At 38.4% G+C, this 16,378-nt stretch overlaps 1 protein-coding gene across 1 annotated transcript in view; it reads left to right on the plus strand.

The window, feature by feature from the left end:
• CHRNA5 (cholinergic receptor nicotinic alpha 5 subunit) overlaps window positions 1–14,383 on the plus strand; it is a 23,834-nt gene extending 9,451 nt beyond the window's left edge. Inside the window, exons 2-6 of the mRNA XM_019504408.1 lie at window positions 5,630–5,781; window positions 6,642–6,686; window positions 8,214–8,323; window positions 9,321–10,152; window positions 13,419–14,383. Of these exons, the coding sequence (XP_019359953.1) occupies window positions 6,660–6,686; window positions 8,214–8,323; window positions 9,321–10,152; window positions 13,419–13,580 (1,131 nt within the window). The 5' untranslated portion in view covers window positions 5,630–5,781; window positions 6,642–6,659 and the 3' untranslated portion in view covers window positions 13,581–14,383. The remainder of the gene's footprint in view (window positions 1–5,629; window positions 5,782–6,641; window positions 6,687–8,213; window positions 8,324–9,320; window positions 10,153–13,418) is intronic.
• The last annotated feature ends 1,995 nt before the right edge of the window (window positions 14,384–16,378 follow it).

The raw sequence follows: 16,378 nt of genomic DNA on the forward strand, positions 1-16,378 counted from the left end.
GCAGCTCCTGTTGCTGGGCATACCCCTGGGGGAAGTATGGCAGGGCATGTGCCCTCTCGATTTGTGTGTGGGGTGAAGGTAGGCTGCCTGCTGTGGGCTCAGGGCCAGGGGCTGTGCTGGCCTCTTCCTGATGGGGCAGCTGGGCCAGGGCTGTGCTCAGGGTGGGTGGCAATGGCACTGGGAGGGGGGACTATGGGGCCGTTACAGCAAATTTTGGGTGGCTATAGCCACCTTGTAGCCCCCCTCCCAGCACTGCTACTGCCCACCTCAAGCACAGCCCTGGCCCAGCCCCCTGCCAGGAAGAGGCTGCTGCAGCCCTGAGCCTGGAGCAGGCAGCCTGCCTTCACCCTGTGCACAAACCTTGGGGGGGGGCAGGCACATGCCCCCCTGCCTCCCCTGAGGGTGCGCACAGCGGTGGGAGCTGCCCTCTGTGTGCCCCCCTCCCCTCCAGCCCCTGAGTGAGCCGTCCATGGCTCCGTCCCATGTCCCACCTACCTCTGCCCCAGCCCCACGTCCTCCCTCACTTGTGGGGCCTCCCTCTGTCCCTCCACAACTAACTACCTTCTTTACTCAAATAGAAGATGAACCTAATTATAAGATGACCCCCCCCAATAATTAGATTCTATATATGGAAAACCTATAAATTAGTTATTGTTCTCCAGATATAGAATCTAATTATTGTCAGTTTGCCTTGAATTTCTCTCCCTCCCAGTGCTATAGCAGGGAAAATACATTGCTGGGGAGGAGGGGGCAGGTAACCCCTTTGCTCTCTGATTCTCCCCAAGCTTTTTCCCTTGGCAGCCCTTTCCCCCTCTCCTTACTGTCAGACCCTGCACTTCCTGATCACATGGGAATGAGGAGCAACTTTGTAAACAATAACTTTGATAATTAAAAATGGCTATAGCCACTTGCATATAGTATCCACAATACAGTCATCCAGAATTTATGCATGTACCTTTTTTCTAAACTGCTGCAAATTTTAGCATAGGTAACACACAAACACATTTTTGAGCAGCACTTTTGCACTTATATGCAATAAAAACTTTCTTTTTTAAAAACATCTTTTTTCAAGGCCAAATCAGTTCCAAATTCAACTAGGCAAAGCCCAATAATCAGGTTCCAAAATTCAGCTAAACAAGGCTCAGTTTTCAAGTCTGCATGGCTCTAACACTGGGGCAAGTATCCTTCCTCCCAGGCCCATTGGTCTCAGGCTTTGGATCCCCTCCAAACTGAGGCAGGTATTCTTGTGCAAGCCCCAGACCCAAAGGCCTTAGGGTGCAGATGCCCCCCGTCTTTTTTGCTCCTATCCAAAAGGACAAGTTTTTCTTCAACACCAAATCAGTTCCAAATTCAGTTGAGCAATGGCCAATGGTCAAGTTCCAAAATTTCAACTGAGCAGAGCTCAGTCATCAAGTCTGTCTGGCTCTATTCAGGCAAGTATCCTCCGTCCTAGACCTGTAAGTGTAGGGTGATTAGTGTGGTTTTTAATAAAATATATAAGGTTCCCATCAGCATGTCTGCCCAGTATGGGCCATGTGTTTTATAGTCATGCTTAGTGTTGGCTGCATTTAATCAACTTAATGGTTGATTTCCATTGCTGAGCACATGCCAACAGCAGTTTAATGATAGACAATGTATTTAATGAGATTTTCTTGTATGCGATTATAAGATGAGGGGCTTGTTTTCACATGCCAATTTGGGGAAAAAATCTTGTCTTGTATTCAAGTAAATATGGTAATTTATTGCAGTGCTTACTTTGCAGAGGAACCAAGCAGTTCCGGGTGGGGCAACAGCCAAGCAGCGGAAAGCCTGAGCATGTGCTTATCTGCTTATCTCGTTGCAGCACTCTTCAAAGGATCTTGAACCAGGGTGCTAGTTGAGAATCACGGCCTTATTACAAAGCCTTACGCTTGTCAGACTCACCCATATGGCTACATTCACAACAGTGCAGGACTATTGCATGTGCTGGGAATGATTCTTAATGGATTTTTGCATGTGTTTTAGTAGTGCATTAAACAAGCCCACTCTATTAATTCATTTGAAACACATTGTCAATATGTATGTTCTTCCTGGGTTTCTAAGTGGTTTGTGGATTTTGCTGGTACCATACCACAGCTTCGTGAGAGAGCTGACATTAGCTTTGGCCAGTTAGCAGCATGGAAAAATAATTTCCTAGGTTGCATTTTGTTCAGACATTGTACTTGAGAAGAAATCCATAATGGATAGTTTTTGCAGTAACATGATGGGAAAAGCTTCTGCATAACTTCCTGTAGTGAGGGTTGTCTTACATCCCAAAGCATGCACAATAGCCTTGAAAAAAATGAATTAAGTTAGTGTTATATTGTTCACAAAGGCTTTAATCATTGCTCAGAACCCCACTCAACCTTTTCACTTAAGACCTTGTGGCAATGAGCATTGTGTGAGAATTGTATTTATATAAGTACATATGTGTAACACTACTTTTAATTGTTCCCTTCTATTATGAGTGACCTTCTGTGTACCATTCACTATTTTATCTACTTCTGTCATGCTCAATACATTTATTTCCTCTGTACATTTAAATGGTCTTAATCTGTTCCTGTTCTGGGAAGTCTTTCCCAGTCTCTAATACATTTTGTTCCCTTGTCTGGCGCTTTACTTTTTCTGCTATCCTTTATAGATTGATAGCAGTGAACTTCTGGTATGGGAGAGCCTTATATTTATATAATATAATATTTTAAATCTGTATTAAGAAAGGAATAGAGAATAATACTAACGTTTTATTCAGACTTTTTTTGTTATGCTTTGAGTTAATTACAGTAATGCTTAGGTCTCTCTTGTCAATGGTTTCAGTCAGTTTAGAACCCATCAGTATGACTAAGTAGTTTAAGAACATTTTCTGTGCACACACTCAGTTCTTCAGTTGCAGGCAATGGCATGTGTATGCAGAGCACTAGTCGGAGCTTCTGCAGCAGAGCCTGTGGTCATGGTACATGTGCCCTATGCTTAAAGGTCATAAAGGGGAGAACTGCCCTGACATCTCAGTTCCTTCTCATCACCTGTGCCTGAGGGTTTCTGGCTTGCTTGGTGCTTTTACTCATTTTTCCTTGTCACCTTAGTAAGTTTCCTTTACCTAAAATTCCATTTTAAATCCCCTGCAGACGTGCCAGAAGTTTCCTATGACATAAATGCAGTTTTGCAATGATTGTTTGGCTCACTGGGTTTTACTAATGTTGATGTTTTGATGCTGTTTTTGCACACCATACATTTCCTAAATTGAATTCTATGGTTGCAATGTATTTTTGTACTGAGAAGCAAACCTTTTTAATTCTTACACTCTAAAATATATATGGTTGGTCAAAATGAAATACATATTTTTTAATAGAACAGGAGTGCTTAAAACAATAGAATGGTCTGCTATCAAGTTTGTGTCAGTTTTCTGTTTAAATGTGGAACAGTCACCCTTTGGACACATGGCATGGTAGGCAGGGTTTGGAGAGAGGAGGACAAGCTAGAAATGAGAGTGGTAATCTGTGCATAGCTGGCTGCCCTTTGCAAAATGGCTTGTACTTTCACTGATTGTGGGAAAGTTAAGTCACCGTTTTGAGGTCATAAAAGGAGGGAAGTAGAATTTGGACAAACTACTAGGCCACATCTGCCTGAGATGGTGGCATGAACTTCAGGCAGTAAAATATCTGACACATTATAGCACAGAACACCACTGCTTTTGAAACAATGGCAAGGTTATGAGACTTGCAGCTATTCTCAGGTGGCCAGCTGCACTCTGGGTAGATTCAGGATTCTATGAAGGAGCGTGTGAGAGCACTGACCAGTGCTGCAGGGGTGGCTGTGTTCCCACTCCCACTCCTTTCTCATACACACCAGGGTGGACAGACCATGCTGCAGGAGCAGCAGCTGGGGACTTTTAAGCCCCTTAAACAGGTAAAAATCTTCCTTCTGCCCTCCCTTCCTCTCTGTGCTCAGCTGCACCTCCCCTCCCCTCCTGCTGCCCTCCCTTCCCCTCCTCCTGCTGCTTCTGCCCTCGTTTGGGGGGGGAGGAGGGAGAGTTTCAGAGTCATTTCAGCCTTGCTTCAGCCAGGCTGCCCGTGGATCCAGGCTCTGCTAGAGACAGCAGTGGATGGGTTCCCTTTCCCCATGCCTGTTCCCAGGATGGCAGGGACCTGTCCCTGTTGTCTCTGGCTGAGCTTGGCTGTGTGCACTCTGGTCAGAGTGGCTCTTGGGCTCCCCATCCCACCCCCAGGGTGCTGGAGACAGCAGCAGAGGAGGGGAGGGGACATGCCTCTGAGCACTGAGGGAAGTGGGGAATCCTTACTTGTTTTGGGGACTTAAAAAATCCCTGACTCCTATGGCATGGTTAACTGAAAGGGGTGGGGGGGCATCCATGCCCCTGCTTCTCCCTCTTTACCCTGCCCACCCCCCACCCCCGACCTGCCCCTGAGCTGTACTATGAAAGTGTTTTCAAGGCCAGAAGAAATGTTGGTAACATGTATTTGGTGCTGGGTGTCTAGTTTATCTTGGGGGAAGGGGACATGTTTCAGGTGGTGTCTTGCATGTCAGAGGTCCTGTTTTTTTGAGCATATCTTTGTCCATGGAGTGCTCTTTGGTCCTGGACTCCACTTTCCTTTGTGTGTATTGGCAGTATTGGAGATGACATATGGGTGTATTTGTGTTCCATGACGAAATCCTGTTTGTGTCTCTGGAATATGCTCAGGTGACTTAAAAAACAGACTCTGTTGGAGGTCTCATTTCTCACCTTTGTTTTCTTGTAAGGCATTTTCATCTACTTTTTATTTTAAGGTGGCACTGCCTAAAGTCCTGGTTGTGACTCTGCTCAGGCACTCCTTTTTCAGTAGCCTAAAAAACACATGTGTTTTGCTGTCCAGACTCCACAGTCATCCACCTAAAATATGAGGAGGTCTAGGAGTTCAGCACTGTTATGATGATCTAGCACAAGGCATGGTGTAGGGCTAGGATGAAATGCTAGCTGTGTTGATTCCATAAGCATACAAGTGCAAATGGAGAAGTGGTTGCTCACTGGGATTTGAACACTATCATTTTCCCCCAGTCAGCATGATCCTACAGCAGTAGAGGACGTGCAGGTTAACAGAGTGGCTGTTCTGTGGGCACAGTGCAATGCAGGAGAACTTCCAGAACCATTTACAGCACAGATGTGATCGCATGTCCATGAGGATGCAGTAACTTACTGTAATGTGAAATTAGTGCAGTTTCAGATGGAATGACAAACAGCACCGTGCCTTCTCATTTACTGTATAGTAAGGAACAGCATCATGCAGACACAAGTCCTTTTTAACAAACAGTACAGTTTTAATCTGACAAACAAAACAGTTTTTTAATCTAAACAGATAAATTTTTTAAATCTGAAATTAAGACTTCATGTAGACAAGCCCATAGAATTTGTTTGCCTGTTGGAGAATAATGAATAATAGAAATAGTGACTTTTATAAAAACTTAACCTGTAACACTCTTGCAAAGAGAAGGGGATTAGATAAATTTGATTTCTACATGAACATAACTACTTACATAATTAAATGTCACAAGTTGGTAGTTCTTAGGAAAACAAGTTTTATTTAATTTCACTCAATGTTAACTTTCTCTTTTTTTTGTGCAGGTACATCAGAACCTTCCTTTATTGCAAAAAGTGAAGATCGCTTATTTAAGCACTTGTTTCAAGACTATCAGAGATGGGTTCGCCCAGTGGAACACTTGAATGACACAATAAAAATAAAGTTTGGTCTTGCAATCTCCCAGTTAGTGGATGTGGTATGTATGTTAAATTCCTTTAAAAGCAAACTACAAGCAAAGTTTTCAGAATAGGAAAGTGCTTATGAAAATAATAGTACTGTAATTATATACATCTGGGATTTTAAATACAATAAGCTAAGAACAGGGTGAGAATGCAAGCCACAGAAAGAGAGAGTCTCTAAGTGAAGATGAAGGAAGAACAGGAGGATGTTCAAAGCAGAAGATTGATGAGAAAAAGTAACCTTTCAGCCTAACAAGATTCACATGAAACTTTAGTATTTGAAGAGTTATGTTTTCTGTTTGTTCAAATTTCAAGCAAGAATGAGCCATATTTTTTATAAACACAGTAATCTGTTTTATTGTTAGTCTATTACTATAAAAATAAAGACAATCTATTGCAGGAAAGAATAGCAGATAGAATTTTCTTGAGCATGTTAGTTCCATAGAAATGAAGATGACTTCCTGGCATAATATATAATATTAAAGATGGCAACTTTAAATTTACTGACTTCAAAATATTATTTTCAAATTGAGAACCTTTGGAAAATGAGTTTAGTGTTTTTAAGAAGAGTAAGAATCATGGAAAGCCTTTTCCGGGCTCTTTATTAACATGGTTTTAAAGGAGCTTCTCAGTTTTTATTTATTTATTACACACGCGCGCGCGCGCGCGCACACACACACACTTTATATATGGAAAGGAAGAATCACTTTTTATGTTAAGATTACTGTTCTGAAAATAGAAAATAGGACCAATATGATTTTCAGGGTCCTGAGTTAAAGTTTATATGATAAGTTATGGTCCTCATTTGAACAAAGTCAGTTATTGTGAAATGCAGTGAAAAACTTTTTTTGCATAAAAACTTGCTTTATTTTTATAGGATGAGAAAAATCAGTTGATGACAACAAATGTCTGGTTGAAACAGGTATGTGCAAAATATCTATGGAATATTTTGGTGTACCTGACTAAAATGTAAAATTATAAAAAAAAAAAAAATAAAAAAATAAAAAAAAAATAAAAAATTGAAGTGTGTGTTACAGGAACTTTATCTAAAAACTGCATAAGCTTAAATTTTGTCTTGTGTACCTGATTTTTTAAAAAAAGAATTAATAGCTGTAACACTGTTTCAAAATAATACACTTTTCTAAAAACCACCTGTCTTTACAAAAACAAAACTGTAATAAGAGATTCAAACATTTTAGAAAAGTTTATTTTATAAGTTAGATATGGAAGACATATTTTAACTTTTCTGTAAAGAAGCACTAGTTAGGGGTTTTATGGTCAAAACCTATTGTAAGCAACATGCTGTATAAGTGTTTTTGAAAGTATTGTAAAGTTATCCTGCCAAGATAGTATGATGAGCCTTTTGAGATTAACATAGTCTAAGATTTCAGAATCTATAAACCACCTGGAGTTCTAGGGAAAAGGACTGGCTGTAAAAAAAACCAAACGTATTTACTTGTAAACAGAATATGTCTGCAAGTTATAGTAGTCACCACCCAGAGCTAAACTTGGAAATGATTATTAGCATTGCATTTATTTATTACCAAGTTCCCCTTAAACTGCTATACATTCATTTTTAAATTTTGGCCTACAGTCCTTTTATATCACATTTACTTCAAAGAATCTTTAGGGCTGCTACCCAGATAAGCACAGAGCTGGCTAACTTTGTATGTGTGGATCTCCCTCCATTTTTCCATTTCCCCTAATACATCTGCCAGGTACAGCTGGGTATTTCTTTTTGGCTTAACTATTAAATGGTCAAATGAAGGCAGAAGTAGACACAGCTCCCTCCCATCTTGAAGCAGCAGACTGCCTCAGTCTTTGCCCTCCTGCCCTCCCAGACTGTCACTGCAAGTACTTAGGTTTGATGGTCAGTTCTGTTGTGTGTTAGGCACATTATCTCATTTAAAGGTCTGTCCAAATGATGATCTTTTTGGAGATTCAGTTTGTCTCCTGCACTTCTATATTTTTTTAAAATTCAGAAATATTACCAAACTGCTAAGATACTCATAGTGCTGGTCTTTCCAGTATTGATGGAACCAGGAAGTACTAGCAGTCTCATGAAACAATGGGATTTGTTTTCTGAGTATAGATTTTAGACCACCTTTATAGAAGTGCCTAAACGTCTGGACATTCATTCAAACCAAATCTTTAAAATTATCCATTACTATTTATAACTGTTTCCATGTAGGTGAATGTTTTTTAAAATGAAGAAGCTTTAAATATTTGAACACCATATAGAAGTGTTGTCAAACAAAATGTCTTTAAAACTGAAGAACTGAAAACTGAACCAGTCACTTCTTGGATCGATGTAGTAATTAAAATCATGGAAACCAGAAGTCTGATCTTTATTAACTTGTTTCTGCTTTTTTTGCTTTCATGCCCACATTGCCTATGTTAAGTTTTCTTTACAGACATGATTTTTTTAACATTTATCATGTACTTACAGGAATGGATAGATGTAAAATTAAGGTGGAATCCTGAAGACTATGCTGGAATAACATCTATTCGTGTCCCATCAGATTCCATTTGGATCCCAGACATTGTGTTGTACGACAAGTAAGATTGTAATCTATTTTTATAAAATAAACTACTCCTCTCTCATTCTTTACCCAACCTGCTCATAAATTAAGATTTAGGTTCTACAGAATAGTTTATAATCATATGATGGTCATAACACAGTACAAGTAAGGAGGCTGAGTTTATGACTGTACGGGCAACCTTAAATTTGGCATTTCCAGACTTTTGACTAGTTTGTTTTGCAACCTTTATTTTGTTCTTGTATCTATTTTTTAGATATTTAAAAAGAAAAAACAGGTACACAAATTCCTTCATGCAGCACTATTTGCTAGTTAGATATTGGATGTAGTTCTGTTCAAGAATAGTAATAATGCAAAGGATCTTTCAGAATTCCCCCTGGATTTTTGAGTCCCGAGTGTACATAATAGCCTGTAGCCACCCATACGCACTCTTATGGACTGGACTTACACACTGACATATTAAGTAAGTTTCATGCATAGAGATAATAGACCTAGGTAGAATAAATGTCAAATGAAAGTGTCTATTTAACTTTAATATACATGTACAGTCCCTGTAGTTTAATGGTATAATATTTGATAATAAGTCTATTATTGTATTTATAGAATAACATTTGGTGCCATGTGGATTTTTTTAATATCTGTATTATTTGGCTACATTAAAATAGATTTTTGCTAGGCTACCACTAAGGACATCTTTTGACTAGGGACTATGTCCAGGAAAAAAATCAGATGTTTAGTGCTTTTATAATGCAGCACTAAAACTGCTTTTAAAAGTATCACATTTTTTTAAACGATAAATTGTTTATAACACCCTTTCCCCCAAGCAACTAAATGGGTTTTGCTTAAAAAAACAAAACAATTACTGAGCTGTAAATAAATGTGCAAAATTTATTCTCAGAAGGTAAAAAAATCTCATAAGTATCTGAAATGACACTTTGGAAGCACATCATTATAATCACTTGTCCAAAATGAATGTAATAGTAACATTACTGGTTTTTGTTTTGTGTTTTTTTTAGTGCAGATGGCCGTTTTGAAGGAACCTCTACAAAAACAGTAGTAAAATACGATGGCACCATTGCTTGGACTCCACCAGCAAACTACAAAAGTTCCTGTACTATTGATGTTACCTTCTTTCCATTTGACCTCCAAAACTGCTCTATGAAGTTTGGTTCCTGGACTTATGATGGCTCACAGGTTGATATAATTCTAGAAGATTATGATGTTGACAAGAGAGATTTTTTTGATAATGGAGAATGGGAAATAGTAACTGCAACAGGAAGCAAAGGGAACAGAACTGATGGATGCTGCTGGTATCCATTTATTACTTATTCATTTATAATCAGACGTTTGCCTCTTTTCTACACATTGTTTCTCATTATTCCCTGTATAGGACTTTCATTTTTAACTATCCTTGTCTTCTATCTTCCTTCAAATGAAGGTGAAAAAATCTCTCTCTGTACTTCAGTACTGGTGTCTTTGACTGTCTTCCTTCTTGTCATAGAAGAGATTATTCCATCATCTTCTAAAGTTATACCACTTATTGGAGAATATTTGGTGTTTACTATGATTTTTGTGACACTGTCCATTGTGATAACTGTCTTTGCTATTAATATTCATCATCGTTCCTCCTCTACACACAATGGTATGGCACCATGGGTCCGCAAGATATTTCTTCATAAACTTCCAAAACTACTTTGCATGAGAAGTCATGTAGATAGATATTTTGCTCGGAAAGAAGAAAGTAGCAATATCAGTGGATCAGAATCATCCAGGAATACCTTGGAAGCAGCTCTGGATTCCATCCGATATATTACAAGGCATGTCATGAAGGAGAATGAAGTTCGTGAGGTGTGTGTATTAGTCACGTTGCACTCATTTGGTAAGATTAGAAATTAGAATGTGAATCTAAATGATGGCATAGAGTACACATCCCTTACTGTATTTTAAGTATGCTGATGACCAGAGGTAGCTTGACATGAGTTAGCATTTCTGTCTGTCATGCTTTAATGGAAGCAGTGCCATGACCTCGTAAAAAAAAACAAACAAAAAAATACAAGTATGGCAAAGTGTATGTATTTATCAAGGCTTCTTGTACAATCTCTATGGCCCTCTTGTTCATTCAAGCCTGTTGTGGTCTTTCTAAAAATATATTCTTTTAATTATTTGTAAAGGCTGTAGAGTTATTTAGCCAATTACATTAATCTACATTGTAAATCTTTTTTTACTTTTTATTTTTGCCAGGAGTGTATTTAGGAGCTGTTCTATTTTTACATTATTACAGGGAAGTAAATGCTCATAATTCTGATGCTTTTTAAGTTTAAAATTCATTGCTTTTTATAATAAAAATGTGGTGTAGTACCAATTCATCCTAAAAATATAACTTAAAAAAAAGATTTCAAAATCAGAAATAGTACTACTCAGAAAAAATTAGCAGCTGTAAAATTCAAATCAAAACTATTTTTATGTATAATAGACTTCTGAGTACTGCCCCAAGTTGTAGTTTGATTAAATGTGAGTGGTAACTGTTGTATATCTTATATCAGAGGAGTGTGTTTTAAATCATCAGCATTTTGAAAGGTGTTTTCAGTCCATAAGTCCTCACCCCAAAGTTGCCTTTTTTAAATGGATGGTAAGTTATAGGATCGTAGGAAAGTAGGATTGGAAGGGTAGTCACAGGTCATGTAGTCCAGCCCTCTACTCAAGGCAGGATTATCCCTAACTAAACCATCCCAGCCAAGTAGCTGTTTAACCTACTCTTGAAAACTTCCAAGGATGGAGATTCCACAACTTCTCTAGGTAGCCTGATCCAGTGTGTTGTTATAAAGGTGACATCAGTTAAGAGCATCTTTAATGTATTTTTTCCTTGTCCAAAATTTGTTGGAACTTCTACAGCCTAAACACACTATTTCAGGCCATTGTAGAAGTGTTTGAAAATATATAACACAAAATAACAACTTTGCTGTGTGACTTGGTACGTAATAGCTTTTGATGCTATCATACAGTTGCTGCTGGCAAGGCACAGACCTCCCATAACACATCTTCCAGAGCTGACCTGACCTGACCTACATGGGAAACTAGTCTGCATGTCCGTTGCCTATTCCCCCAGGTCTGCTTATCTGCTGCTTTCCCAAGTCTCTCTCCTGATGTTCATTCTCATGGGAGTAGCAGTCTACATGTGCATAACTGTAGCACATCCCTAAAATAGCATCTCTTTAGCCTCATGTTTTATATAGTACTAACTGAAGTACCTGTTCTTCGCTTGGGTTGTTATTTTTGTAGTTGCAGTGTTTGTTTATTTTCAAAGAACTAAGTACAACATATTTAGGTCAAAAATATTGTTTATTTTTCAAGAACATAGTACAACATATTTAACATTTAATATTTAACGTGAAGAAAAAAAAAGGCAAGCATCAATATAATAATGACAATTGAACTGAATTCACTTTATCCAAAATGGAGTGGTGTCAGTTTGTTATCTGAAGTAATCCTAGTCAATAGAAGCCCCAAAAAGGGTCAAGTGAAAAATAACTCACCTATAATTTTCCTTGGGTGGTATTCAGTGATTTTTGGAAAGTTGAGCTTAGATAGGACCAGCCATTCTCAGGTTTATAACCAAACATACGTATAGACATGCACTTCGTTTTTTTTATATATAATACACACACACACACACCATTTCTTGTGTACAGTATGATATTAAATGTATAGTTTCTTTGTGTGCATTATGGCTACAATATAGTTGTAGTCAGTATTGTCCTTTGGGTGTTATGACACTGATTTTTCTTTCATTCTCACTGCACAACTCCACTGATTTGGTTTTCATGGGAATAAATGAGAAGGCTTGTTTACTTTTTCCAATGTGGTGTTGAACTGTTAAGCTTTTTGCAATGAATTATTAGGGTGTTTATAAGGAAAATGTGTGTAGTGGTATTTGAATGTGCATTTAGGAACTGGGCATTCAAATTACTGCATGCCTGAATATGAGCTGGAAGGGCTACAATTGCTTTTCCGCTTTATCAGTTGCATTCTCTGCCATAATGTTGCATTATCCTATTGTTTATAATTTAAATATGTTAAATACAGTTGTATGAGCAAAACACCAAAAAGAAATAAAAATGCAATCCAGGGTCTTGATTCTGCAATGAGATTCACACAGACACACCCCTACACCCATGCAAAGTTTATTGTAAGATCAGAACCTAAGCATAGAAACTAGAACTCTTGTAATTATTTTTACTGAGAGATAATTGAGGGGAACAAAAGCGAACAACAAGGAGTCAAAACTTTAGAGGACCAATCCTGCAAACAGTTGGTAGCAAGTGATGTTCTTATTTTTGGTCTTGCCTTTAAAGTGGGACTGGGTTCAGAAGTTTTTCTCATTTAGGGCTCTATGTGGTAGAAAACATTTGCACAATGACATGACAAAAAGCCCTTATTTCTTCCGCATAGTTTAAAGATTTTGATAACTTCTCGGATTGTGAACTATTGACTATAATTTTACAAAACCTTATAGGTTAACCATGTTGAACTTTACCTTTCTAGTTAATGTAACTACAGAATAATGATGGTATTTTTTAGATAAATTCTATCACAAGTAGGCAAAACTGTTGTTCAGATTTTGGATGAATTTGATTCTTGCTAAAAAGACCCTGAAGAACACAATTTTCTAAATACACAAATTCCGTAAATACACAACTCCTGTCCTAAACCAAAAAGCCCATTCCGCTTGCATTCTAATCTTATTGAGAAGAAACTCTGTTGTTGTAGCTGCCTGATGCAGATAGGTGTTCAATTTAAGGACACCCACAAACTTCAGTGTCTTCAGTTCCCAGGAAGTTCTGGGTGACCAGCATTTTTCAGAGTCAGGTTCTGATGTTGTAACTCTGGCTAATGGGCTATAATTAATGTGTGTTCTGCCCTCTTCACAAAGGGGGATTGCTTTCCTGCTCTAGCTCACAGTGTAACAATACAAAAATGAGATTGGTTGTTTATGAAGTTGGCATAATTGAAAATAGACACCATGGATTGTCTGAATGAACACTGTATTTGGTGTTGTATTTTTCAAGTGTTCTGTAGTATTCCATATTGATCATTTTTTGTTTTTTGTTTTTTAGGTTGTTGAAGACTGGAAATTTATAGCTCAGGTGCTTGATCGAATGTTTTTATGGACTTTTCTTCTGGTTTCAATAATTGGATCGCTTGTGTTGTTTATTCCTGTTATTCATAAATGGGCAAATATAATTGTACCAGTCCATATAGGAAGCACAAATACATAAACTATTTTTGAGGTGCCGTTACTCTTCTGAACCCTATTCATAAAAGGTGTCCAGTAGCTCTATAGTTATGCAAATTCTATGTAGGGCACATTTTAAAAACTGAAACATTTTTATGTTTAAGCAGCACATTTTAGAATAGAGTATTGCTGAGTGTTAGTTTAAGAATTAATTTCTACATCGGTCTGGATAAAACCAGAAAGACTTTCAGACATTTGCATGTATGCTATGCCAAAAAAGAATACAGTAGGTTGCTACCTATTGGGTGTGCCTACACGTCGCCCTATTGCGATGTAGCAGTAGACACACGTGATTGCCAGCTACATTGCCATAGTGGCGCACTCCCTGGATATAGTGCACTGCTATAGCAACGTAGCGGCAAAATGTAACTATGTGCCATGCGCAAGGCACAGTAACTGCCCGTACCACGCTCTACTTTTGTTCTTCCAAACGGAAATACTAAACTATGGTGGCATAGCATAGCAGTGTCACCATATGGCACCCATAGCAAACTCGGAACTTGTTTTTAGATGCTGATTGTTTAGAGCTGGCAAAATACTATATAAATTGTTTGACTGAGTATTAAACATTTGCACATATTTATGTAATAGTGTTCTGGTTTGTTACTTCAGTTTATTACAACGGGTGGCAGAGGATTTTTAAGAAAACTAACTCTTTTAAGCATGTTGGAAAATTCCAGGGCTTTTTTTAGAACAAATGAAAACGCAAAGAATTCAAAAACAATAACCAGGTATTCTAACACACTTGTTAAAATATGTAAATAAAAATAGTGATCTGCACTTCAATATTTTGTCTTTATTTGTAAATTTTAAATGAAAATTGCTCAACTTTAAAGACAGCTCAGTTTTTACCTGAAGTTTGGAATTAGTACTACATTGCAGTTCTATAATGGTTCATAAAAAATAAGCATTGGCACCTTTATAAGGCAGGGATATATATTACAGTCTCACACTTCACATATGGAAAATGAGGGAAAGAATTCTGGCAGATAGGAAATCAAGATCTCCTGATTTGGGGCCGGGGTAGGAGGGAATCCAATATTTGTATGGCAAGACTGTTTTTTTCTACTACTTTTTACAAAAAAACATTTTGAGGGGAAAAAATGGTTTTAGAAGAAATACAATTTGGGGAATTCTTTTGTTTGAATGAAACTTACTCGAGAGGTGCATAAGCTGTTTAGTTAACTAAATAGAATCAATTGAATTTTCACACATTTATTAACTGATAGTCCTGAAATTGTCCTTTCATTTTTAGAGCTGGGCCTAGGACTGAATTATAAATAATTGAGCTTAAGTGGTGCCATATGATCTATTTTTTGGATTTTTCAGATTTTTTTGGTATGACAACATGACAATATTACATGACAAAAGTACATTTTGGGCATTGATTTTATTGCATATTAATTTAGTTTAAAGCAAAGTTCTCTCTCAATGTTTTTAATGCAAGTAAAAACTCTTTAATACAATCTGGTCTACCCCTGATTTTTCCTGTACTATATTGTTATAACATTTCATATGGAAGCTATGTTCTAACATACAGGTTTATTTAATTAAGAAATACCTTGTTTAAATAGTTACCTAAATATTTATATTTGCTATTTAATTACTGTGAAAAGATGATGTTGTATGCAATAAGTTTAGCAAGGTGTCTCTCTTATGGAAAATGACAGATTTCTTCCTTAGAGGTAAATGGCACTAATTGCAGCCTTGAAGACTTGGGCTCTTCTTTTTCCCCTTTCTTTGCAATAATCACAAGTGTCCTGCTGCTGACCATCGCACTGGAATTCTTCTTTTCTTTTCTTTTGAACATATACAGTAACCCTAATTGTTGCCTCGCATCCCATTTCTTCCCTTTGGAGTAATTTTCTTGGTTTTGTATTACAGTTTTGTTAGGCTTGTAAACAGGAGGGCAAGTACGTATGCTGGAGATGTGCCTAACTTTCCTTCTTTGCTTGTAATCAGACATTTAACTCTGCTTACGTTGTCTTATTTAATTTGAAAGGTTGACTTCCAACAAGGTACTGTACCCACATCTAAGATGACTCTAATTTTAAGAGGATCCATCAATAATTAGATTCTAGACATGAGATTGATAAATTTGTTGTAATTTTCCATGTGTACAATCTCATTTTTGCAAGCTCATCTTAAATTAATTCCCCCCACTGCTGCAGTGGAGCAGACAGCAGCAGGGGGCTGGTGGTAGTATGACAGGCAACAGGGGAGTTGAGCCTTGACTCCTGTCCCTTGCCACCTGCCCCACCCAGCTGTGTGCTCCCCTCCTGGTGCCTGCATGCCCCATGCTTGTACACCCTGCTGCTTGCTATCCTCCCACTTGCACCCGTCTCACCTTCCCCCCGTCCCAGCACCTGCCCCACTGCCGCTTCCCTCCCTTTCTGTCTGTCCCCTCCCTCATGCCTGCCCCGATGCTTGCCCCTCCCTGCAGTGCCTACATCCCCAGCACCTGTCCTCCCCTTCTGCCTGCCCCCTCCCCACCCTAGGGTCTGAGTCAGAGCTCCCCTCTGCTTGTACTCAAATCTAAGATGAGGGGCTTCCACCCATGTTGAATGGGGAAAGAAACCTTATCTTAGATTCAGGTAAGCATGGTATGTGATTTGACCTATGGTATAACTTCAGTATCTTGGTAACTTTTAGTAGATGGGCAGCACCTATGTGTGCTGGGTGCAGGACTTGTTTTGGATGCTTGTGTCCTCTTACATTCATAGAATTATAGAAAATTAGACATGGAAGGGACCTCAGGTGGTCATCTAGTCCAACCCCCTG

Source organism: Gavialis gangeticus, unplaced genomic scaffold (assembly GCF_001723915.1).
Source record: "Gavialis gangeticus isolate Ggan-Ray unplaced genomic scaffold, GavGan_comp1, whole genome shotgun sequence".
NCBI classification, from domain to species: domain Eukaryota; kingdom Metazoa; phylum Chordata; order Crocodylia; family Gavialidae; genus Gavialis; species Gavialis gangeticus.